The 27,647-nt window shown below is 36.5% G+C and overlaps 1 protein-coding gene across 4 annotated transcripts in view; it reads left to right on the forward strand.

Annotated features, from left to right (window-relative positions):
* Positions 1-691: 691 nt before the first annotated feature.
* LOC131062597 (uncharacterized) overlaps positions 692-27,647 on the forward strand; it is a 283,328-nt gene continuing 256,372 nt past the window's right edge. The window contains exons 1-2 of one of the 4 annotated variants that reach the window (XR_009358193.1): positions 692-1,042; positions 9,783-9,870. Coding sequence is in view for 2 of the 4 variants with exons in the window: in XM_057996285.2 (XP_057852268.1) it covers positions 983-1,042; positions 9,783-9,870 (148 nt within the window). In the remaining 2 variants the exon portion in view is untranslated. The remainder of the gene's footprint in view (positions 1,043-9,782; positions 9,871-27,647) is intronic. The other 3 variants (XM_057996285.2, XM_057996286.2, XM_057996287.1) reach the window with 3 other exon arrangements.

The raw sequence follows: 27,647 nt of genomic DNA on the forward strand, positions 1-27,647 counted from the left end.
CTCTTGGAAGGAGTTACAATATGACTCCTTGAATTCATTCCTTGCCTATCTTGAAAATATGGCACCACATGAGGAGAGAGTAGTAACTAAGAGTTACGCAATGATGCTTGACCAGAATCTTCTAGATGGAGCATTTTTAAAAGATTTTTTTTGTAGGAAAAACAATTGGAAAGGAGGAAGGTTAGGTCCTTCATTTTATAAATTGAAGAGTTCAAAGAAAAGACTATACCAAATTGTTAATAAAAAACATTTAGTTTGCGTAGTTGTGTTATATTGAGTCTCAAGTGTTTGTAATAAGCCAACTAAAATGGATAAGACATACTCGTAACAATATAATGCAATTTCACTTCTGAAATAACCTAATTTGAGAATTAATCTTAGCAATTTATTCTCTTGAATTTGGTTCCTGTATTGGGATCACTTATTTTCAATTTGACTATTGTTATAAGACATTTAAGAACCGTACATAACCACATCACATAACTTATTATAAAAAAAAAGACTGCCATTCATTTGACTCCCTATCTTTAATTGCATCATCCTATAATATACCACATTAGTTGAATTCATTACATTAAAAACAATCCTATTAAAATAAACTATGAAAAACAAAATATAAATTTTTATAATTATTAACATAAAGTAGCCTATATATTTTTTAAAGCTAAAATAAAAGTAGGAACTCCAACCCCTTCCATGGAACTGCATCTTTATAAAATCAACGCAAAGCTTGGAGAACGGAAAAGTTGAACCTTGGAGTGTGATTTTGAACAGTTCATTACGCAACTGTTCAATCGAGGTTTTGGGACGATCTATCTACTGTAATTTTGTCGGTGAGAAAATGAATAGTGATATTGTTAGTCTCTTGTGAAGAATCAAGGAGAAAGTTGTATTTTTTGAAAACCATGACGATGTAGAGGAGAGCTAAGATAGAAGTCTTTATTGTAACTGAATCGGCGAGGGCATCTCAGCCATAGAAAAGATGGAGACACAGCTGCACGGAGTTCAGAAAGCCATTGAGCAAGCCTGTGGTGCAATACAGGTGCGCCAACACTACCCCATTTTTATATTTTGTAGGCTTTGAATATATCGTTCACTTGTCAGCTTATTGGTATTAGCTCCCAAGCACATTATATGATTAAATAAGGCCCTTAATTTTTTATTCTCGAAATCAAATGGCATACTTAATAGCTGCAAATCATACTAAATGGATATAATGCTATTGAATATACAATAGAGGTCAGGGCAGTATGAGATATATATACTATATTGCCATCCTCTCCTTTATTCATTTACACTGTACCTGGTATATTTAAAGCATTCACATAAGTGATACAACAACATTATCAACTTCATAACTCAAATCCCTTAATTCCTCAAAGCTTTCTATTTCTGCTGGTTTCGGCGTTTCTTCTGTTGAATTTACTCAGATGTGATATCTCTCTCTCTCGAAATGTATTTATTTAATCTGAAGACGAGTTAGTTAGTCGGTTAATATGTTATGGGGCGTTTCTTAGGTTTTTACCACACAGCCTCAAAACTTGTGGCTTGCTCCCTTTGAATAAAGCAAAATTTTAAAAGTATTTTGATCAGCTAACTCTGCATGGCATTTGCACAGATATCTTTTATTCTTTGTTCATTTTGAACTAAAAAATTCAAACACATAATGAAGTAGAGCAGCATTACAAATAGTCATGAAAATCATGAATTAGAGCAGCATTACAAAAAGCCATGGAAATCATGAATTAGAGTAGATTTTCAAATAGCCACGACAAAGGAAGATCCATCACTAAAGAAGGTAAAAGATAGGTTGGAAACAACTACTACTCCTAATTTGATTCACACATCCTGGCTCCCTCATCGTTGATCACTTTGAATGAACCAATACAAGAGTTGATGATGTCCAAGGGACCATGACGACAACTAAGTGGACACAGCTAGGAGTTCAAGATGGAATATAAGTTCAAAATTCGATTGATAGTACTCCTGAAGGTTATTTCTCTTGGTTTTTGGTTGCTTGGACTTGCACCATGTAAAGATCTTAAGCTCATATTAACACCGCACTACATCTAGTGTTGAATTTCACACTCATTTTCTTCGGGGATATACTTCAAGTGAAGTTAATCTCTATTGCGGCTTGGAACTACATAGGAGCATTTAACAAGAAGTGTAAAGAAGATTGCAGGGAACCCAAAGGGCAAAGCCACAAAGGAGGTTTGAAAGGCATTTAAAACTCTAGTCATGATGAAGCTGTCAAGAGAAAGCTCTTGCGAGACATACCCATTTTGCCTATAATATATGGCAAGCCAAACATTGTTAAGTGGCTTCTTAAGCTCCATTGTGAATGCTAAGGGATTGCCAGCTTATGTGTGAGGATCATTACATCCTAACCTTCCGATATTATTATTTGTATTGTGCAGATTTATCCCACATTTCAATGTGTTAAGTGAGGTGGTAGAGGATTCAGCAATACCTAGGCTTGAGTCAATGAATTGCAGCTTTTAGAACTGGAGTGCTGTGATAGTTGAGTCTTGGGTATTCAGCTCCTTTTCAGTTAGAAAGCCAGAAACTTTGATGACAAATATTTCACAAGCTGTGAGGAATTTGACTGTTCTGATACAGTACATTCTGTTAGGGATATATTAAGAAAGAAAAAAAGTTGGGGAAGATTTTTTTTAACTATTTGCCACCTATCCCAATTTTATCCTCTCATCATGCTAATCATTTTGGTATAAGTCGCCAGTAATTCCTCTTATAGACCTAGGTGACCAATATAGTGCACATAAACTATTAACCTTTGCAATATTTGCAGGATCAAAAACAAGTTGCAACAAGCAAGACACCATAGTTCATGGGTTTTTTTTTACAACAATTCCATTTGGTGATTCAGTTTGAAAAGGGAAGTACAGATGAAACAGTGGATATGTTATCTCTACAATTTCAAAGCCCATTTTAGCTCTTGCTACAATTTTGCAGCTACAGTCTTTCACAAAAGAAGCCTATATGAAGAAATATAAGCATGAATCAAGTTTTTGGGAGAAGTACAAACAACTCCCAAGTACAAGAAATTACAATCTTAAGGATGGGCTGCTCTTTAGGCTGGTCAAATCGTGGATGCTGGAGGCACATTGGCTTCTACTCAAGAGTGAGGCACATAACTCCAAAGTGGCAGGTCATTCTGTTGTTGGAATGGCCTATTTGCAAAGGTATATGTATTGGCCTAGAATGTGAGCAGAAGTAGTGAAGTTCATTGAAGGATGCAAACTGTGTTGCATTTGTAAATCCAAGATGCAAAAGGAAAGATTGTAGATTCCTCTTCAGTGCCTATTGGACCATGGGAAAAGATTTTCATGGATTTTGTGGGTAGTTTTCTGACGAAGAAGCATATAATTGATTATTTCTTTGTTGTTGTTGATAGGTTTAGCAAGATGTGTCTTCTAACCCCATGTAAGAAAACAATTACAGAAAAAGATATTGCAGAATTATTTTTAGTTGATGTATGGGTGCATTGTAGGTTGATAAAATCAATTATTTCAGATAGAGATAGTTTGTTGGTTGGTTTTGCTTCACTTTGTGGAAGAGAATGGACACCAAGCTTATGATAGGTTTTGGTCCAAACGTAGCTGGTGAATAGAACCCTAGTCCAGCTCATACAGTCTACATCAACAGGTTTCCAAAGGCTTGGGACAAGTCCTTGCCTTATATACAACACCCATATAATAAAGCAATCCATTGCTCTACCAAACAGGCATCATTTGAAGTATGTTTGGGTTTTGTACCTACCATTGTCCACTCAATGTTTGCACTTGAACAATAGGATGTACAAGAAGGATTGGATTTAGAGGTGGTAAAAGCAACAAAATTCATTGAGAGGATTCGCGAAATTCAACCCAAGGTGAGAGCACAACCAAAGAAGACTTAGTTTAAATACAAGGTGAGTCATGATCAACATCACATGATGATGAAACATAGTCTCAAGGTGGGAGACAAAGTATGCCTGTCTCTAGGAAAAGAGTGGATGCAAGGAAATGCCAAAAGGACCTAACCTCTAAGATACAAGCTTTCAACTTCTTAGAGGTAGTTGGGGAGACTGTGTTTAGGTTGGACCTACCAAATCATGAAACTCCATTCAGTGGTCAAATTTGAATGCTTCTAATAATATGAACCATCCATGATGGATGAAGAAGAGGATCTAGTGCTACTTTTGTTGGAAGGCTTAGTCTATGTCAAGAAAGCAATACTTTTTTTTGGACTTGGTGCGGCAACTGAAACAAAGGGATGCCATAAGGGGGTTCTAGGAGTCTTTTCAAATGGGACTCAAAGGAGGAATGGTCAATGAAGCCCGATGGCACTTCAAGGAGAACGTGGGGACAATGTTCTCTCACTTAATGTCTCGCTAAGCTTCTGTGGGACCAAAAGCCTCCCTATAAAGGGAGGTATGCTCTATAAAGGATTGAGAGAAAGTTAGCAACATGAACTAGGTTTTATTTTTCAAAATTTGAAGAGCATTAGTACTCACAGTTTGATGATACTTGAAACTATTTGTTGTCATTGGTGCTAGAATTTGCTAAAAACATAAAAGCAACGAAGAACCAATATCTAGTGCAAAAATAGCCACGTACACTCTATTCAACAAATGATCTTAGAAATGAAAGGACATGCAACACAGGTGACACAAGTATGGATCAAAGCAAGAATATGCATAACCAAAAGCTGACAATAGATGAATGTATGGAAGGTGAGTGGAGTACATATAGATAAGGGAGGAGGAAAATACAACAAATAAATGAGAAGTAACTCCAACTACCAAAAATAGGCAGGATTTACATTCATCTATCCTCATAAATGACTCACTCCTAACAACTGAAGCAAGCTAAACAAACATGTAGGAAAACCCTAAATAAAGGAAAATAAAAACCTACACTAACAATCAAGATCTAGTTTTGAAATTGTGGGGCAGTACTATCAAGTAGGTGCAGTTGTGAAACTGCTGGGGCTATTAGGACTATTAAAAGTGGCAATTTTGCCACAGCACAAACAGACAGTGGGGGAAACAAACATTCATGGCTTTTGATTCTTCATTTTTGATCTAGGAGGCTTTTAGTGCTGGGAGGACCATGCCACAAATTGAAAGGGGAGTAGAAGTACATTTGAGACTCTTGGAAGTTTTGGGAAGTGTTTATGCATCCAACAAACAGGGAGAAGAACTCAGTTCCAGATTGAAGGAGACCAAACATGGAGCAAGGATGGTCATAGCATTGTAATATTCTCTTTGTGATTGGTTATCAGATTAATACAATGAGATAGATGTGCTATTACACCTACCAAGCTGTTTTCTCCAGCATTGATAAAACTTTTCTAGTGCAGACTATAGTTTCCAGCGTGTTTGTGTGTATGAAATACTTTCCAAGTTAAAATTCCATAATCATATAGCTCCCAAAGCATTAAAAGTAATTTGAAAACAGAGCATAAGCAAAAATTGGCGATTTATAGTTCATAAAGCATATTATTATAGCAAATCATGAATCAATCTTAGAAGCAGATATCTTCAATGTGATATGTTGGATCCTAGCAGGGTTCTGACATGTTCATGAAAATATCATGAGTTTTGAATTTCTCATTGACAGAAATTTTGACTGAAAAACTTGCTGATATGTTGTTGATATTATTGCAATATTTAAGTTTTTTTTTTGCAATAAAACCCTTTGACCTTCACTTTTTCCACCATTGTGCTTTGTTTTTTCTGCCAAATTCTGTCTGATTTTAGAGTTTTTGGGCATGGTTAAGCCTAGAAGAATAATTTCTGTCATATCTTGTGGCTCCTTGGAGAGGATGCTCACCATATTAGATGTACTTGGCCAAAATCTGACTGAATCTTCACTACTATCAAACTCTCTCTCTCTCTCTCTCTCTCTCTCTCTCTCTCTCTCTCTCTCTCATACTTTCCAAGACCCCCACAACATCTTTCATGATTGGCCTTTCTTCTACCAATTTTTTTGAGCAAGTCAGATCAATACCAAATAGGATTGTGTAACACCACTTGTACAAGTCTTCTACTTCTTCCATGCTCTCCGCCATCCCGACAATATCCTATAGTATGCTTTTATTAAGTATATCTACTAGGTTGTTAGGAAAGATTGAGTTTACCCACTTGTGTAAGTTAAGACCTACAAAATGTCATCTGTCAGTCTCTTTCATGTTAGCATTTTTAACAAGAAAATGCCACAACTATATACATCTCCCTTTGTAGTTACTTTCTCTCCTAGCCCTTTCTCTGCATTCATGACAGTCAATAGTGAGATAATATGTGATTCTAGAATTCCGTATAAAACACCCAGTTAAGGATGAGAATTCTTGAGGTGTACCTGGGGCAATGTAACTCACTAACCCTTTGATGGAAAGTGTTGAAGTAGGAGAGCCAAAAATATGTATCATAAATATGGCAGCAAGGTTATGTTGTAGCATGGTTCATGGTTATCACTCTAGCTTAGTTGTATGCAGCACATGCAATTGAAGAAGTGGCGACCGTAGAATTAATCAGGGGTAGGACACGTTTGATTTTAAACACACATATTAGGAGCATCACCATCTTCAACCTTATAACACTAGTTGTGTTAAGCATCACTTGTAGGTATGAGGGGTTTTGTTCCAACCGAGAGTAGGATAGAACATCACAACCTTCTACCTTGTGGCACTACTTGTGTTGAGCATCAATTTGGAGATGTCAGATCATTTTGTTCAGCTCAAGTATAAGAGGATTGGATACAAATAAGAGCATAGTTACAAAAATCTGGAAAAGAAATTGCAAAAAATTGTGACTTACCTTGAAAGTGATTTTTTGAAGTGAAAAATTGTGGCTATTTGATAAATTTGTGGTTAATGATTTTGACCATAGAAAGCATGAGTTTGACCAACAAATTTTTGATTTTATCTCTATACATTAGCCACTCATGGTTTTCAAGAATTTTCCCAGTTTTTTGTGGGTTTTTTGATTTTCCTAGAGTTTTTTTCTTCTCTAATTTCCCCCAAATCCTTATTGCTAATCCAATTTTTTCCGTACCACTTATCTGAACCCAATTTTTTTTTTTTCTGGTTTGCTGATTTATTATTGAGAAAGATTTTTGCTACTTGCATAAGGGTACAACTACAATCTACCTCAGTGCTCTTGTGTGTTAAGCATCGCTTGTTTTTTGCTAGAGTGTGTGAGGGAGTTTTGTTTGAATCAGTTTTGAGACACAAAGGTTCCAAAGATGGAGAGATAAATTCTTCTAATTTCGCAAGATTTTGTGAGACCAAAAGCTCTCTAAGAAGGGAGATGTGATTTGTTTTGGATTTAGGAAAACAGCTCAAAAAGGAAGACACTATGACAAAAACAAGGTGAAGAAATCACCTACAAAAATCGGTTTTATGAAACTGCCAATTCCACACGAGGTGGATTTGAACCACCACCTAATAAAAAGGGGTGGATTTGTCTTGATGGAAAGAAAAAGAAGAATCTGAAATGACAAGGTATTCCTGTCTCTGAGTTTTATGTAGAAGTCTTTTGTACACACATGAGGAGTCGTCCAACACTTTGTAAGAATCAATTGACAACCCATAACAAAAGAGGAGAATTAAAGGATTGTATCTTGTAGAAGTAGTAATAGCCTTGACAAAGGTTGTAATACGCTTTTGTACATGACTACTTGAGCAATACACTCTGGTAGAGAGAAATTGTCTATACCAATTGGGTTTTTCATCTATCAAGGGTTTTTCCTAGGATAAACCCTTGTGTTTATGTTGCCATAGTTCAAAAACTTGCAACTTGTGAAAACTCTCGACTTGCCAAAACTTGGCAGACCCAAATTTGACTTAGACTCATCGACTTGGCAAAAAAATTATAATGTAAAAATAAACTTAAATTCCTTAAAAACATAAATTTTATGCAAACTTTAGTTGCACAACATATCAAATGAGTGTAAAACTAAAGTAGCAAAAATTGTTCTTGGGCATAAATTGACAAATCAAAAGATAAAGATTTAAAAAAAATAGTGATTTAATTGGGAAAAAAATTGTGTTAGGGTTAGGGTTTTAATAAATGGAAAGGGTCAGGGTTAGGTTTTATTTGAAAAACATTTCCATAGAGAAAAAATGGGCATAAAATCACTTTAAAATTGGAAATTGTGTTTTTTTGCAGAGTTGGTTAGATAAATTAGGGATTGACAAAATGCTAGGTTTTTATTCAAAAAATTAGGAGGCAAATCGAGTGGTGATTACAAAAGACACCCCCATTAATGCAAAGACGATAGACACAGCTGCTTAGGAATTAGCAATCTTGTCTTTTGTAAACATGCTAGGTTGTCTATAACTATTGGATTTATACTTCTAGTTGTATAACAATTAATAGTGTCAAATATGGTTGTGGAGCTAAACCCTGGAAAGTGTTGAAAGGATTGGAAATTGACCAGACTATCAGTGAAGAACCCAGTGGGGATATTACACACCTCACATCTCACTCTAATGGTTATGGCTCAATCTCCTCTTCTTGATGTCAGGGACCCTTTCACGCCTTTCTTCGACTTCGAGGATCTCAGGTGCAAGCTCACTTGCTAATGCCCTTTCCTTCCATCAGCAGATCTTTAGCTTTGAATGTTAGGATAGGTCCTATGCATAATCATTTGCATCATTGGCTGGCCCCCTTAGTCCTGGGCTTTCCTTGACAGACATTCTGAGACTCCACATTGGTACACCTATTGTGATCAATGATAATATTGTTGGTTCCTCTAATGTGCCTCTAAACACTGATTCCTAAGGATTTTGGACCTTGGTTCTCTGCCTAGGTAGTCTTCATCTGTTTTACTGCCTTGTGGGGCCTTCCAACCACTTTTTTATTTAAACTTGTACTAGTTTGGGGGTTACTCTTTTTAGGTAAACCCGTGTGTAAATGTTCTTCAAGCTATTCTCACTTTTTCATATTTTTGCTTTGTGTCTATGGCCTTTTTTGCACTGCTCCTTTGTTGTTGTGCCTATTGTACGTTTCAGTTCCTTAAATCTATTTTTGGTCATTCATGGACATTAGTATAATTTCTTTCTGGTGCTACTCAAAATATTACACTTATCCATGGGTATGCAACTGTTTTAGGTTCCACGCTAATGCATCTTGTCTTGAATATTGCTCAGTTCAACGCATCACCCTTGGGTACTTTTTGTTATGGTGTGATGACTTGATGACAAAATATTATAGTGCACATTAACACCTACATGCAAATTAAAAGGGCAAGCCACATATAATCATTATGAAGTCCTGTCTAAACTCACGCAAAAAAACAGGTTTATTCTCTACTATGTGCAATCTTTTTGAGTTGTCTTTGCCATTGTAAGCTACACATTATAAGTTTTTTTCTATTTATATAAATCTGCTAGTAAGTAATATGGAGATTGTTTTAGATTCTGTTTTTAAGCTGGTTAAATTAGTCAACATAATTTTTTAATGTAATGAGTCCTCCATTTTCAGCTCTCTTTCTGCCATTGTATTTGAAGCATGATAAACGATCTGTGTAAATGTGTCCATTATTGTCAGCTCCCCTTTCTGCCATTGTATTTTGATACATGTGAATTGTGATATCTTCGGGGTTTTCTGTATAAGAACTACATAGAAAAGCTGCTGTATGGAAATAATTTGTTTGTGCCATGTATTAGAAAGCATTCCTTAGTAAAAGTTTTGTGTTCTGTTGCTTCTTATTATATTTTAAATTGCTGTTTTTCTCAGTCATGGAGGCATTGATTTTTATTTATGTTAACAGATGCACATCCATCCAGCAGAAGCAGAGGCCACCCTTTTATCCTTTCGACGATCTCCTCAGCCATACCAAGCATGCCAGTATATTCTTGGTATGTATGCAACCTAGATGGAATTTTTTTGAAGTATCAGTGGTGTCATGAATTTTTATTCGTGTACACATAATAGTAGAAAATGAGTTCTTTTATGTTTTTAGCTTTAGGAGCCTAAAAGTTTGATTATTTATATCATGTGTAGTAGCTGTGCATGTCACAACTGAAAGCTAGTTTTGATGTCTATACATTCTGGATGTAGTTTTGCATATATGTATTCTGTTCGTTTTCTCGATAAAAGGATTGTTAAATTAAGATGAAAAAACTTACACATCAATCTTGAACGAGTCCTGTTAACCCATTCAGCTGAGAGAAAATACTGCTATTTTCGTTAAGCCATTTTTCTTGTAGAAAACACATGAAATAACTCCAAATTTGCTAATTTTCTCAAATAGTCACTCTACTACCAAATGCAAAAATCCAATATTCCTCATAGTTTCAGAATGGGGGATTTGGGGATGGGTTATGGGGATGGCTGTGTTTTTTCCAAAATTTGGAGATAGCAGGGATCTGATGAATGCAAATAAATTAAAAATAAAAAAAATTGAAAACTAGAGTGAACTCCCAATTAACAATACACTTTTGAAAATACAATAATATTATATTGAAATATCCACCACTGATTTTTTTGCTTTCAATATAACTGGAACAGGATATACGAATGCTGAATGTTAGCTTCAGATTACATGCATGCTACTTAAACCAAAATATGCAATTGCTTTAAAGATAAACAAACTAATTGAGTGGGGAATGTCCGCACCTACTCAATTCAGTACATTAACATAAATTAGAAAATGAGCATGCAACTATCTAGATGAGCGGGCGTTTGTCACCAACGCTGCTATGATGAATGCTTATGATATGCAGTAAGGATGGAATTACAATGCAACAACCCAAGTAGAAACATCTAGATGATGAAAATCGATTACAATCTTATATCTAACATACCCAGTTTCTGGTAAATGAAAATAACATATATGCAACAACAATACCAGCAAATGAGGGTTTCCAAACCCTAGCCGCCTACATCAAGAAGTGTTAATGTTTTAGCAACACAGAAATCTGAAACAAGATACACATAATTTATCCTGGGAAAACCCTCCACTCGAGGGTGAAAAACTCAGCCCACTCAAAATGAACTTTATTATATCTCTGAAAATGTATACAACTGTTGATAGTTTCAGATTACTATCAATCACAATAAGATAAGATAAGTTTGATTCTCTACAAATCAATTATGACAATGAAGTCAAATGATACATCACATATACATTCTATAAACCTTAATAAGTCTGAAAACTTTTGTTCAGCTGAAATCACTCGGCTAAGCTTGCTCCTTTGACCACACATTACAGCAAAAGAAAGGGCATTGAATATAAAGAATCGAATAGCAAGTGAAGAGATTCCACGATGGAAGAGGAAAAGTCACAGACAGCCAAAGACATCTTCACCGACAACCACCAAAGCGATCATAAAAGAAGAATATCGAAAGGAAAAACGGAAGCCAATGAAATGAGTCAAGATAGAAAAAGATAACTGAAGCCACGAGATAAATAAGGGACGTTGCATCTTGAATCTCTATTGCAGCTATAACTTCAACACTCCCTCTTAGCAAGAGAGAGATCTTTATTTCGTTATCTCATGACAGGTACATACAGCTGCAACCAAAGAAAGTTAACAGAGTCTCATCACAGATTTTATTCAACAAAATTGTTATCTCAGCATAACAATATTCACCATAGCTACTCCTAGAGGGTGAATGAAAACATAAATAAAAATTATATAGTCATACACATGACTTCCACCATAGCTACTCCCAGAGGGTGGATCAAGGGATTTCACCTTGAACTTCTCTCACAGAGAAGAACTCATTAACAAGGGATTGCACCTCGAACTTCTCCCTCACAGAGAGAACTCATTAACAAGGGCTTTCACCTCAAATTTCTCCATCACAGAGAAAAATGTTTTAACCAAATCTTCATGACGATGTAGCTCCCTTTGAAGCTGAAATGTCATGCTTCCTCTGAAGCTGAAATCAATCTTCTGACCTCCTTGTCCTAGGTTACTTCTGACGATATGTCAGACTCCCTCTGAATGCTGATTCTTCCTTTGCGAAGAAATGCAAGCAATCTTCCTTCCTTGAATGCAATCTCTGATTCGTCCTTTTATAATTTTGCTCAGCAATGGAATTTCCATTCACTTGGATTGATCACACCGAAGCACCTAGTGATGATCTGATGGCTGTGTGGCCTTTGGCCCTCGCCAACACTCATCATTTGTCCACAATATCCGCCTCGTGCATAGTTTAAGCATCATCTGAAGAATTGTCTTTAATACCATCCACAACAAAGTGATGGACCAACCACAGAAATGCGACAGAAATCCACCTGTAGGAGGGTGTGCCAGAATGCTAAGTTGCAGTGCCCATCCTAGGACAAAAGCACATGATCTACCTTCAATCGGTTAGGCTCTATAGGAGGAACCCGCTCTGATACCATGTTAATGTTTTAGCAACACAGAAATCTGAAACAAGATACACAGAATTTATCCTGGGAAAACCCTCCACTTGAGGGTGAAAAACCCAGCCCACTCAAAATGAACTTTATTATATCTTTGAAAATGAATACAATTGCTGATAGTTTCAGATTACTATCAATCACAATAAGATAAGATAAGTTTGATTCTCTACAAATCAATCATGACAATGAAGTCAAATGATACATCACATATACATTCTATAAACCTTCATAAGTTTGAAAACTTTTGTTCAGCTGCTATCACTCGGCTAAGCTTGCTCCTTCGACCACACATTACAGCAAAAGAAAGGGCGTTGAATATAAAGAATCGAATAGCAAGTGAAGAGACTCTACGATGGAAGAGGAAAAGTCACGGACAGCCAAAGACATCTTCACTGACAGCCACATAGACATCTTCTCCGACAACCACCAAAGCGATCATAAAAGAAGAATATCGAATGGAGATACGGAAGCCAATGAAACGAGTCAAGATAGAAAAAGATAACTGAAGCCACGAGATAAATAAGGGACATTGCATCTTGAATCTCTATTGCAGCTATAACTTCAACAAGAAGAATGTCCAAAATGGATGGTTGGAAGTATGAATGAGTAATGGCACCACAAACCAGCTATAAACTTCTGCAAACTCCTTGAAGACGTACAACCAGCCTTAGAGGGAATGGCCAACAATAATCAAACCCTCAAATATGCAATCAACTCTGCAAAAATCCTCAATCAACCCTCACAAATGGTCTCTAACACTTTGCTGTCCAAAGAACTGAAAATATCAGCACCATTGAAGCTCCGTTGTGATCTTTGTGTGAAATCACCAAATTATCCTCCAGATTGTGTCTTTCAACAACGTGAAGAATGTTGCTTGCAAGGGTTTCCATCTTCACAAACCAAGAAGAAGAAGCAACAACTCCTTCAGAGTCAGAAGCATAAACAATATCCAATTCATCAATAACCAAGCCTCTTGAAAATGACCTCTTAAGAGTTTTTATAACTTTCTTGGGAGAGCTCACACACATTTCCAGCCAATGTGGGATAGATAGATAAATCTCCAAGTACTTCTAGTGAAAGGGAACTTTTAATTTTTGAATAACTTTTCCCTTTACCTAAGTTCCCACATTAATAAAGTTAAATATTTAATTTAACTTTATAACTTAACTTTATTGTTAAATAAATTAATAATCACAATCGATTATTAAAATCTCCAGTCAAAATCAACACTAACATCAACAGGATATTGTTCATGAGTTCTCTGTCGATCCAAACCTGGCCTAGCTGACTTACCATAAATAGTAAGTATCCCAAAAACACACCAAAACATCTCAGAATCACTTGCAACTGAAGCTATCTAAGCCAAATATCCTCAAGATCCCTTAAATGTTCTGGTTAGCCTATGCGACCATGGAGAAATAGGCTAATGACAACCTCATACAACATGTGCTAGAATGAGAACATTACAATGCGCCCTTTCCAATGTTGCTTGTCCTCGAGCAATTTCAATGCAGCCCCAAGATCACTATGCTGAACCAAACTGAAACTGAGTATGATATAAGGGTCCCAATTCAACCTAGGAGATCTATGGCACCAACCCTTGAAAGCACTGCCATGTTGGATGCCAACACAAGAGACCTCTTGATAACAACTAGTAAGTAGAGCAATCAAATATTGTAACATCTTTGTCAACTCCTTAGGAAATTGCTCTCCAAAAAAACTCAACTGGAACACCATGGGAGTAAACCCCAGTAAACCAACATTGGCTTTCTCATCCTCAACTATTGAATTGCAAACCCAAGTGATCCCAAGGTTCCAAATCAACCTCAAAAAGGAACCACCATGCTGACGTTGCACCACTCTAATATAATCATAAATTGAAACTCTGCTATCATGTGCAGGCCTGTCACCCATGTATGTACCTGAATCTCTTATGTCAGTAATCATACTTAGCATGAAATGGGGAATAGTTTTCAGCGTATCTCCAAATGTAATCACGCACATCTCTTCACAATTTTCAGCGGCAACAAGTCTGAAAATCTGATTTATACTCACTTCCCGAATGCCTTTGCTCTCATGGACTGGTAAATTTTCATCAACGCCCAATTCCCAAGTGTTGTAGAGATCATTATGTGCACTAAAATCCATACAACCAGTTGTTATCATCACTGCATGATCTGAAAATTTAATGATTAACATCATAGGAGAACTTTTGTACATTGAAATGTGAGATGGAGGCCACGGAACCAAATCTGAAAATTCATTCCCAATTGGTTGTAGGCTGCTAGAATATGGCTCATTTAACAAATATAATGCTTTCTTCTTGGTTAGAGAGAGAATGTGATCATTTGCTAACCATTTAACTATCAACTCTTCAATGCTATGACTCCCCATGTTCATTCAAGCTTCTTGGTATATCCATACAAACAAGAACTTGGTATACCTCATGCTCCTTAATGCAAATCTTCAAATAGCAAGGGAAGTTCATACCTTGTGAGAAACTTGAAACAATGAAGACATCCTCATGCTTAGGCTTGCAATCTTGAGTATATGCAAAGTGATTTTCCAAATCCATGTTAACCTGAAAATTCATATTTGACATCTTATGACAAACAAGTGCATAAGGATTTCTGTTCACCATCAACAAATCAGCATTTGATAGAAATTCTTTCATAGAATCTTCATAGCGTTCAATCAATTCTTCTTCAAACATCAGTTGCTCATCAATGGTGGTTGTTCTTCCCAATGTGGCTGCCATAGAAGACTGATTTTCTGATTGAGATTGTGCCAAACTCAGCTCTAAGTTAAGCTTGTCAATCTGATTTTCTGCTCTTTGTAGAGCCTCTTGAGTAGCTTCCAAGGTATCCTTAGTATCCACAAGCTCATAGGTGAGATTGTCAACTTCTTCTTCTTTTCCATACAATGATTCTGAATAAATTTCTGCGAGATTAAGGAGGTGGTCACGATTTGAAAGTAAGTGCAAATAATTTGACTTCATAGTCTCTATACCTTCTTTGATTACCTGCAAATCAACTTGAGTAGATTCATCTTTACCCCTTTTTTCTCTACTGTTAAGTTGTCCCTTCCAAAGGTGACCTTCAACCAACTTGTGCATGTCATCAAAATGTGTTAACGTTGCAACTATCTTATCTTCATTGACCTTCAATTGGTTCTCCTTTGTGTGACTTAACAACATTAAGATTAATATGTTGAAATAGCTGATTTACCTTGAGGGATTTGGCTCTCATAGCAAACTTCTTCTATAATATCTTCTTCACACTTTTGCTGATTTAGGACCAAGGCAACATTAGAATCAAGCATAGAATCACCATCATCAACATTTGGACCAATCTTTTAATGTGGAGAAAGTGGGGCAGCAATAACATGAGTCATGGAATCACCAAAAGAAGCCATTACCTTTCCAGAATTGTCAAGCATGATTTCTAAATCACCCACAACAAGGTTCATCAAACCATTACCTGAGGAAAAATTGACTCATCATATTGGCAACTATCCTCTTCATTATTGGACAAAATTTCTTCATCTTTAGGAATATCTTTAACTGCAATGTCCCCACTTTGAAATAAAATTTAATAATAAATGATAATAACAAAATTAAAATATTTAAAATTAAATTAAAATATAAAATAATATAATTAAATATGATTAATTAAAAATTAATTAAGTTGATGAAAAGTCAAAAGACATGAAAGGAAAAGTTGTGACTCCCTCAACAATGAGATATAAAAGGGAGAAGAGAACCTCATATGAGAGGGGGGATAATTTGGAAATGAGAAGTGCAGATCTAATTTAAATAATAAGTGCAGATCTGATTGTGAGAGGTTGTGTCCCTTTCAAAGGGCAGAAATAATGAAGAGTTGCACTCTATCAAAGGGAATGGTGAAAGGGTGTGTCTCTTGCCAAAGGGCATACATGATGAAGAGGTGTGACCTCTCCCTCACAATGAGAGATATAAAGGAAAGGAATCAAAAGCATCTAGTAAGAGCACCATTGATCAGATCAGATCAGAACTGTTATTAAGTTATAGGCAGTAACATCCTTGTTCTTGGTGGTATGCATGGGGATGTGTTTAATAAGTATCCTTAATATATGAAGCCCAATAATGTTCTTATGCAGAATTAATAGTAATACTAATATGGACTGCAATATGTATGATAGTCATACTTAATTTCATATACGTATTCATAATGCATAAGAAATATATATTATATATACTTATAGTCTAAATCATGTTATTACTTTCCGTATTTAAGAAGGTGGGATTGAGATGTTCCAAAGAGGGGCAGTCTAAATCCAAGCAATAGGTTAAGTCCCAAGATAGGGTGGGGATCAGTGACCAATAAGCCTTGAGGGTATAGACCCAAGCTAGGTAAGGGCTTGGATCTGTAAACTTTGAGGGAACCTATTGTAGTTGGTCTCTAAGCGCTTTGGTAACACATGTAAACCCTTCTCCCTTAAAACTGAAGTAGTAGCAGGGTTTGACATCTATATTAAGAACTATGAATAATGAAATTAATCAGCTAATGAGGAAAATAGACAAGCACTTGTTAATAACTTATTGAAGAAAATCTATCAATTTTAGTATATTTAATAGATCATGTAGGGGACATTACATCAACGGTAGATGCACATGGTGAATCAACTTCATCCTTCGGATCAATTTCCTTGTTCAAATGATCATTCAAAAGAAAACTTGTATTGGCAACTTACATTTCCTCTTCAAATGATGATAAGTGAGACTTGGAAGTAGATGGAATGTCTTCCAATACCGTTTCACCCATGCATTGGTGATTAGGCTTCCAATCCTTATTGCAAGAGAAGCACAAATTTTGCCTCCTCAATTCATTCTTGCTCACTTTCAGAATTTTGTGACTGAATAAATCTTTTTCAATTTCCTTTGCTTTCTCTTTATCCATGAGAGGTTAAATTTATCACATTGACTGAATACACTGTTGACCAAACTGTAAGTAGTAGTAGATATAATCAATTCTTGTTTATATACAGCCAATAGGAAAGTTATGAGAGGCTAGGAAATGACATCATATTCATCAATAATTGTAGTCATAATTATTCTCATGAAATCATGAATGGATTGGACATGATCTTCACTGATAGCAAAAAGAAAATGATGAAACATCTGAAAAATAAGATCATCACAACTGCAGTCAATCATGACAACACATGATCTCACCTTTGCCATCAATTCTAAATTCATAGCCCTTTTACGGAAACGACTACTGATTTCTCCTAACCCATCAAAACTTTCAATGATTACTTGAAAAACCTCTTTCACTCTATCATCTTTGTAAGGAGTTTTAGGAGCTATAATTCTTATAATTTCACTTAGGCAATTAGAAACAATTAGTCTTACCTCCTTATTTGGGTGTCTCAACAATCTATGTTCTCCCAAAGAGTTCACTGTCGGAGCTATTGCTATTTGGATCAGTTGAGAGGGTGACTGTTTCACCTATTACAAACACTCTGCCACTTTCTTCTATGAGCTATGAAGATCATCTTTTGATAGAGATAATTGTCCCAACTTTTCTCCTGCAATAGACACTTTTTTTCCTAACTCCTTATCACCTTTTGAAGTAGTTAGTCCATCCTTCATCGTGTCTTTTCTCCTTTCTTCATTTTCGTTGACTTTTTGGATTTGGTCATTGAAGAAGTCCTTTTTATTTGTTTTTGATTTCTTTTTAAAGATGGATTTAAAACAACCAGGATGCTCACGCAAGTACTGAAGATCTTCTAGTAGCTCTTCATAAGTCTTCAACTTTCTTGACTAACCCTTCAGGATGGCAAGATACATTTGCTCCCACTATTTAGCTTCCCTTTTCCTTAATCTTTATTGGTATCTCCTTTCCCTATCACTAGCTCTCATAGAACATGCTCAAAACTGCCAAAAAGTAACATGCAATGGGAACCCACTACTCCAAACAACTTCAAACTAACATGCAATAGTTACCCACTTCCAGAAACTGCCTAAACCTAACATGCAACTCTAATCTGCTAACATGCAAGGCTCCAAAATGAACATGCAAACATCTGGGTAGTCTCAAATCTAACACTCAAAGTAAAACCATCTTTTGGAATTGATCAAAATTGCCAAGCAGTCAAACGCACAAATCTGTACTGCTCGAAAATGGCATGCAAAAGAAGCCCACTTCATAATACTTATCTAAACTGCCATGCAACTATCTAGGTGTGTGAGTAGAAGACATGCATTGTTAGGAAACAACATGCAAGATCTTGGGTCACCTCCAAATTGACATGCAAGTTTGGCTAGATCTCATGCAATTGGAATCTCTAACATGCATTGACATGAAACAACATGCAAGATCCTGGGTCACCTTCAAACTAACATGCAAGTGTTACCCATTTGCGAAAATTCCATGAAATTGACATGCAAGCAATTGGGTATCGGTAAATCACACATGCAAACATTGTTCACTCACATGCAAACACAGGATGGCAGGATTTTTTGCTCTGATACCATTGAAATGCCCACCCCGGATTTTTTTTGCTTTCGATATAATTGGAACAGGATATACGAATGCTGAATGTTATCTTCAGATTACATGCATGCTACTTAAACCCAAATATGCAATTGCTTTAAAGATAAGCAAACTAATTGAGTGGGGAATCTCTGTACCTACTCAATTCAGTACAATAACATAAACTAGAAAATGAGCATGCAACTATCTAAACGAGCGGGCGTTTGTCACCTATGCTGCTATGATGAATGCTTATGATATGCAGGAAGAATGGAATTACAACACAACAACCCAACTAGAAACATGTAGATGATGAAAATCGATTACAATCTTATATCTAACATACCCAATTGTTGGTCGATGAAAAAAACATACATGCAACAATAATACCAGCAAAGGAGGGTTTCCAAACCCTAGCCGCCTACACCAAGAAGAACTCCAAAATGGATGGTTGGAAGTATGAATGGGTAATGGCACCACAAACCAAATATAAACCTCTGTAAATTCCTTGAAGATGTACAACCAGCCTTAGAGGGAACGGCCAACAATGATCAAACCCTCAAATATGCAATCAACTCTGCAAAACTCCTCAATCAACCCTCACAAATGGTCTCTAACACTGCTGTCCAAAGAACTGAAAATATCAGCACCATTGAAGCTCCGCTATGATCTCTGTGTGAAATCACTATGTTATCCTCCAGATTGTGTCTTTCAACAACGTGAAGAATGTTGCCTGCAAGGGTTTCCGTCTTCACAAACCAAGAAGAAGAAGCAACAACTCCTTTAGAGTCAGACACATAAACAATATCCAATTCATCAACAACCAAGCCTCCTGAAAATGAACTCTTAAGAGTCTTTTATAACTTTCTTGGGAGAGCTCACATACTTTTCCAGCTAATGTGGGATAAATAGATACACTTTTCTTTTTAATATTCAAGTCTCCAAGTACTTCTAGTTAAAGGGAACTTTTATTTTTTAAATAACTTTTCCATTTACCTAAGTTTCCACATTAATAAAGTTAAATATTTAATTTAACTTTATAACTTAACTTTATTGTTAAATAAATTAATAATCGCAAGCGATTATTAAAATCTCCAGTCAAAATCAACACTAATATCAATAGGATATTATTCATGAGTGCTCTGTCGATCCAAACATGGCCTAGCTGACTTACTATAAATAGTAAGTGTTGTGACGTTTTCACACATCGCCCCATTGCAAATGGGGACCCCCACTTTTTTCGCTTTCTTGGTTGGTTGTGTTAGCTTGGTTGTTGGTTGTTGTCGAGTCTTTGCTATTAGTCTCTTATTTGTAGTTGCTCAGGTAAGGATGATACTCATGAGTTAAGAAGTATGTAGGTGAGATTGAGATCATCTAAGTCTCTTAACTTATGTCAATTAGGGTTTGAAAAGAGCATGAGGAATGTGAATGAAGGTTTGCCTCAACTATGTTGAAATATCAACTCTTAGTGCAAATGAGCTTTTGGTGGTCAATTTGGTAAAGAAGGTTTCAACAAAGGATGAATTTTTGAATCGTGATTTGTTGTAAAAAATGAGATTGGACAAACTTAGTTTCAAAACTCTGACAAAGCTTTTGATGCAAATGGATTGCAAAAGACTAAGGAGTGGATTGCAAAAGATCCCCTAATTAGCCGATTAAGGAGTGGATTGCAAAACTAGTCAAGTGGTTGATCAAGTGTTGACTTGCAATGGTGCCTCTAAAATCCGACTTGATGTTGAGGTGCAAAGGGGTCTTCAAAAACCGCCTTGATCAACAATTGCAAAGGTCTCTTGGAATACCGACTTGATGCTAATCTTGCAATGGTACCTCAATATGCCGCCTTGGATCAATGTTGCAATGGTCTTCCAAAAATCTGCCCTATTTCAATGTTGCAAAGGTCACTCAAATTTCCACCATGAAGCAAATCCTGCAAAGGTCTTCCAAATTGCCGCCTTGACCATAACATGCAAAGGTAGCTCAAAATTCCACCTAAGTGTTGAATTGCAAAGGTGAGTTTCAAAGTGCAAAGCTATCTCCAGAAGCTGCCAAGTGAGGAAGACTTGCAAAGGTGTGTGCTAAAGCTGATCCAAGATATGACTTGCAATGTTCCCCAAAATGACGACTTGATGTCAACTTGCAATGCTCCATCAAAATGCCACCGCTAGCAAAACTTGCAAAGGTGAGACAAAAGGGCGACATGATGTCAAGATGCAATGGTGCTCTCAGAAGCCGCCATGATCAAGGAATTGCAAAGGTATCCTTAAATGCCACCTCTAGGCAAAACATGCAAAGCTACTTCCAAAAACCACTTAAGATCAAAGATTGAAATGCTATCCCTAAAAGCCGGCAAGATGTTTAATTGCAATGGGGTCTTGAAATGCCACCAAGATGTCAACTTGCAATGCTCCCTTAAAATTCCAACTTGGTGATGAACTTACAATGCTATCTCTAAAAGCCGATCCAAAGTGTGATTGTAATGGTGCCCCAAAATGCCGCCACTACATCAACCTTGCAAAGACCCCTTAAAAAACCACCAAAGTTATAAAGATCAAAGATCAAAAAACAAGAGCAAACTATGAAGTCAGCTCTCTTCAGGTGAGCGCTCATTATACAAAAGGCAAATTTAAAATGTTTTTAAAAAAAAAAAGGTGCAAGTCAGCCTAGGAGGATTTGAAATAAAGAGGCACACCTCTAAACCCCAATGCCTATATAAGAGAGTGTTGATTTTCATTCTAAGACATCATTCAAATTACAATCTGCTCTGCAAATACAAGAAATCAGCGAACTGCATCATTCAAAGCAAAATACAATATTCGACCTACACAAGACAGCGAATTATATAAGGCGATCTTCTCATCTGCATCTCTAAACAACAATGTTGAAGGGTGAAATCTATCTACATCAGCGATTTTAACAGCAGGTTTGATCATTTCATTGATCAAAACACATTGGCAAGAAGGGCAAATTTACTTAATTGGTGATTTTGATAGCAGCTTTTGATTATTTCTTTAATCAAAATTCATTCTCAAGCAAAGGCGATATTGAATTGAAGAGTTTTATTCTGACTTATTAGCATTTTGAGTTCAATGGAGGCAGACAAGAAGCAAAACTTGGTGAAATCTTGTGCATCATCAGACCTCACATGTGTAAAATCAGATCTAAGGCATAAAGTTAGAATTCAAAGGGTGGAATGAGATCTCCAAAACATGTGACTCAGACCGCGGAGCACTCAAATCAGATTTGGAAATGAAAGATAGAATCACCGTCTCATCATCGTTTTGAGGATATACCAAATTGTAGGTTTGTGAAATCTATCCATATGTGTTTAATACCATCCTTGTTTATTTTGCAGGTGACAACATCAAGATCAATTCAAAAGCATGGAAGAAGATTCAAGACATTGCAAAGATGAAAAGACTTCAAACATATCAATCAAGATCAACATGAGGAAGTCAAGACCTTGGAGCATGGAGGAGACAACTTATTTGACAAAGAAATGTTTTACAATCTTGAATTCCCTCCAGGAATCCAAGAATCAAAGTCAGTACATAGAGGAGTTAATCCGGACCAGGTGCACCATTAGTCAAGTGTATCATGAACAAGGGAAAATCAATCAAGGTCATCACAAAGTCTACATCAAACATGATCAAGGAAACAGATAGTTTCAGAAGAGTTAATCAAAGATTGTTAGATCATAACGATGCTTCTCATCATCATCACGTTGAGCAAACTAGATAATGTTGAGTATCAAGAGATATTACTCAATACTCATTCATGATGATGAATCACCTACAAGCAAGATGAGATGGCGTCCTAGTCATCATCCCACCAATCAGAGGAGTTCCACCTCAGTATGTCCTGATTCAATGAACCAAGCTCACCCATGGGGGCACAACTCCAATGTACCTACCCCCAGTATTTATTGGTCGAATATTCTAAAGAGGACATGTGTCCAAATGTTGTAATTATTTCATTGGCCAGAATAGAGTTTGTTGTAACAAACCACAAACCCTAATTAGGTTTTCATTGTAAAATCTTGGTCATTGATCTCAAATTGATCCTGGCCACTCATTGTAATGAGCTCTCTATATAAAGCTCAAGTTCTTCATTTGTAGAGGTTAATAATAGAGAATAGTTAGTAGCAAAGAAATAGCGAATAGTAGATGGCAGCTAGAGTAGAATAGGAGAAGACAAAAATTGTTGCCAAAGTTGTAAATAAACTTCCTTTTCATTGAAGTTATGGTGGAATGTGTTATTTCTTTACAAGTGCATGGTTTCTTGTTGGATCTTCATGTTAGATGATGAATAATTAGATGAATGAAAGGAATTGTGAATGATTAATGATGAAATTCATATATCCATACTGTTAATGCATGATAGCTTTGGTAAGATAAATGATTGAATGAGAGATAAATGAAGTCTCTCATTCAATCATTTATCATATCGATAACTATGATAAAACCTTCAAGCAATTAATTCCTCTTTGATAGCCATTCTACATTTGCATATAAATAACCCATTCAGTTCAATCAAACACTTAACATTGATAATCATACTATATCTTTTGTTTATGTTCATTGATTACTAAATCTTGCATTCCAATTTATATCGACTAACATAATTGATAATAAATATTATGATTAATCAAAACACCGATTAAATATCGGGTTGTATATGCTTCAATATATCGGGTGGCATGATAACCGATAGTTATCGGTTGTTAAGCCTATATCGATAGTTATCGGTTGCTAAGGCTAACATGCCGATAACTATCGGCTGTTAGTATTGTGCAAACACCGATAATCATCAGCTGTTAAGTATTGTGCAAACACCGATAATCATCGGTTGTTAAAATATTTACACACCGATTGGTATTAACAATGAACATGCATTTGTTTGTATTAAGAAAGAAGCACGATCAAGTAATGTCTTGATCGGTCATGACCGATCAAGGCATTGCTTGATTGTACCCCATTTGTTATATGCTTATATTGAGTGGCATTCGTGAGATAGGACATAGAAAATAATAAATGCTCCTCTCACTTGCCATACAAAAGAAGATAGTCAGAATTATAATACATAGAGCAAGATAATATAAAATAGAATATAACTTGCATATTGAATGTAAATTGAACATCTTTTACATGGTATCAGAGTCGGCTGTTCAATTTTGTGGAAAATTCAAAAAAGCATATATTCAACATCAAAATTCTTCTAATGGGTAGCGCCATCAGATTTGAAGATCCTATCAGATTTGTTGAAGCAATCAGACAACTCCTCGTCTAGGTCGGAACTTCTTTGAGCGTGGTGATTTGGATATCCCGATTGCCTATTTTAATGCAATCTAGATATTAAAGGAGATCGACTCTACTCTCAGGGAATCAACTGCAACTTGCACATTAAGAGCCAAGTTCTTTGTGGAATCACTAGGGAGCGATTCTATGTGAATCGAACAAGGCAATAAGGAAGGTTGCAAGTCAAATTTTGATGGCGGATATGTGTCTCTAACTGTCCATAAGATCACAGGAGTAACCAGTGCACTCTGGATGAACACTTGTTCGCAGTGCCTTGTTATCATCAGACAACAACGACTGCATGATCAATTGTCGGGCATTCCTACGATGAGACAAGATTATCTTGTCAAGTGTCTTTCTGTACGAGGATGGGTTCGAACATGCCACATGAAGAGGTCTATCACATTCATAGAGTAATGAAACATAAGTTGATGGATATTATCGCAGGCTGTTTTTTGCAGAGGTGATGACATAGTACACACACCCCGTGAACACAGTTATGGATACAGTTGCGCTACAAATATGATAGAGTATGTAGCGTCAAAATGCGGGAGAGATGATCTTCCATGGTCCAAGTAGACATTGCAAAGCAACGCAATGTGGAAGAGCAACAACCAGATCGGAAATTATGATCTTCTAAACAAGCTTCTAATCGTTGTAGCCAGTGGCCATGCTCCTAGACGGTTGGAAAAGAAGGCAGGACATGCTATATTGGCAGTAACGAGTTTATTAGATTGCGGAGCTCGGGTTGGATCAATCTATTTAATAGATAATGCATTGACAACCCTGGATGTTGTAAGGTGTATTGAAGATGATGCTATTATAAAAATTGCAGGATTTTTTGCTGGAAGAATGTGATGGAGGAAAACAGTTGATAAATACTCCAAACAAATATGAAGATGGAGAGACTTCTCTTCATCTTGTTTTCTCGGCAGGGTCACGCAAATACGTTTCATTTGTTTTTGAGAAGGGAGCTGATGTAGACGTTCAAGATGACCGGAAACAGACACCTCTGGACGATGCAATTACATGTAGACAAGATGCAGTCGCAAATGTCTTTATGAAACTAGAGCAAATTGTCGAAGTAATAATAAAATAAAATAAAATAAAATTGATCAACAACAAAAGTTCAAGGGAGGCAGCAACATCTCGATCTGACATAAATCTGATGGATTGTTTGTGTATCGAATCACTTAGCAAGTTTTTGTGATTAGTAGTTCCATCTATTGAATTAGGCATTAAGGTTTATCTTTAATGTTGTTTGGCGCTAGCACCACAACATTGGAAACAATACTCATATATTTGCCAGTTAGAGAGCGACATGAGAAGCGATGGTCTTACTGTAGACAAAACCAATTTGATGCTCTCTTTCCATAGCATGTACAGATTTGCAAAGAAGGGTCTTCATTTGAATGCATGGCTGGGAAGATTATTGAGGAAGATCGATGCCACATTGATACTGCTGAGTGTCCTGTGCGTGGCATATGGGCTCAACATCTCACAGATCCTGGTTATGTCAGATGAACACAACAACTAAAAGTATGTGTATCAAAGAGCAACCATCAAATGAGATCTAAATCTTCAAGTGCAAAGAATCAGGAATGAACAATTGTCGGATTGTGAGGAAGACTAATAAACAAAGAGATAAGTAATCCATGTTTGATTAATGGTCATGAATTTCATATGTAGTTATTAATTCATGCAATTACATTATGCGTGTTATTTGTGAATCAACATTGTCAGTAGGTGTCTGCACACGACAAGCTGCATTTGAATATCATGTTTCACTTTCTTCAACTTACTATGAGAAACTTGCCCCTTACATGCAGGACATCTTTAGAATCACAACAAAAGAAATTAAAAGTGATGAAGAGCTTGTTGCTCTTTAGGCCATAAAGTTTTGAAGTACTATTTGTGATGAAGAATTCAGGAAGAATATGGAGGGGACTTTAGTGGAGATTCAGAGATTTCGCATTTCCATCTATAAACAAGTATTTCCCTGCAGAAGTGCAACAGTCCATGAGGAAGCAATGTTGACCATAGGGGCTCTTGTTTATGCTACTAGTGGTGAACTTACTAAGTACATGCCAGAGTTCTATAAGTCATGTTTTGCAGGTGATCTTTCGAGATAAAGAAAGGACAGACCAAGAAGCATAAGAGATTTCATTCAAGGGAGAAAGAACTCGATGCTTGCAGTCATAGGACTGAGTTGATGGCAGTAAGTATTTATCGAAGAAGAAGAACCCATACAGTTTGTCCTTGCGATCTGGTTCTTCAAAGAGGAGGTCAGATGGTTGATATCAGATTCAGAGGGAGTCTAACATTTCATCAGAAGCAACCTTAGACAAGGAGGTTAGAAGGTTGATATCAGGTTTAGAGGGAGCCACACCATCATGAAGATATGCTTAATGCATTCTTCTTTGTGAGAGAGAAGTTTGAGGAGCAAGCCCTTGTTAATACACTCTTCTCTGTGAGGGAGAAGTTTGAGGTGAAGGCTCTTGTTCCACCCTCTGGGAGTAGTCATGGTGAACGTCATGATGAGATGAAAACATCACGTTGAGCAACTTCGTGATGGGCACTTGTGTTCATATGCATTCTCATACATGGGAGTAGCCATGATGGATGTCATCATGTTGAGTACCATGATGAATCGTGTTCCACCCTCTAAGAGTAGCCATGGTGGATGTCATTTCATGACTATATTATTAACAAGGATTCCCCCTTAGCTAAGAGGGAGTGTTGATGTTGTAGTGGCCACCCTTGTGAAGAGACATATGGTGTCATTGAGGACCGACCCCTTGTGAAAGGGTGCCTCCCTCATATATATAGAAGATGCAAACTCATTCTCTGATCCATTCAATTTATGTGAAAAGCAGTTTATATATTAGTTAGAGCAGATCGATCCTGTGAAGAAGGCCAATTAGATTTGTTCTTGTGAAATTTGCTTCAAGGAGTGAAGCAACATATATTGGGCCTGTATCTTGCATTATTGCTAGACATATTTGATATATAAAGAAGACACTTTATGCTGGGTTTTTTCTCCCTCAAGTAGGAGGGTTTTCCCTTGGAGATCAAACTGCAGATATTCTGACCAAACCTCTTTCAGAGTGAAGGTTGATCACTTCAGAAAAGGTTTAGGTATGATAGAAAGGTAATTTGCTTTGTAATCTGTATTTGCATATCAATAAGATGTTTAATGTGTAAACTTCTTTGTCATGAAAGGACATTTTGGATTTTATCCTTTGGGTTCATATCTAAGAGGTGACGATCTCTCAAGATAATGAACACTTGTATGTAGACATTATAAGGTGACGATCTTATAATGTCCAAACCAGTTATCATGTTGGATCTCTGGTGTGTCATGGATGTACCATGATTGTGTTGTGGTAAAACATTTGTATAAGGTGTTTTGTGCACATACCACAACTTGGATAAGATGAGAATTTAAA

This window comes from Cryptomeria japonica, chromosome 6, assembly GCF_030272615.1.
Source record: "Cryptomeria japonica chromosome 6, Sugi_1.0, whole genome shotgun sequence".
In the NCBI taxonomy this organism is placed as follows: Eukaryota; Viridiplantae; Streptophyta; class Pinopsida; order Cupressales; family Cupressaceae; genus Cryptomeria; species Cryptomeria japonica.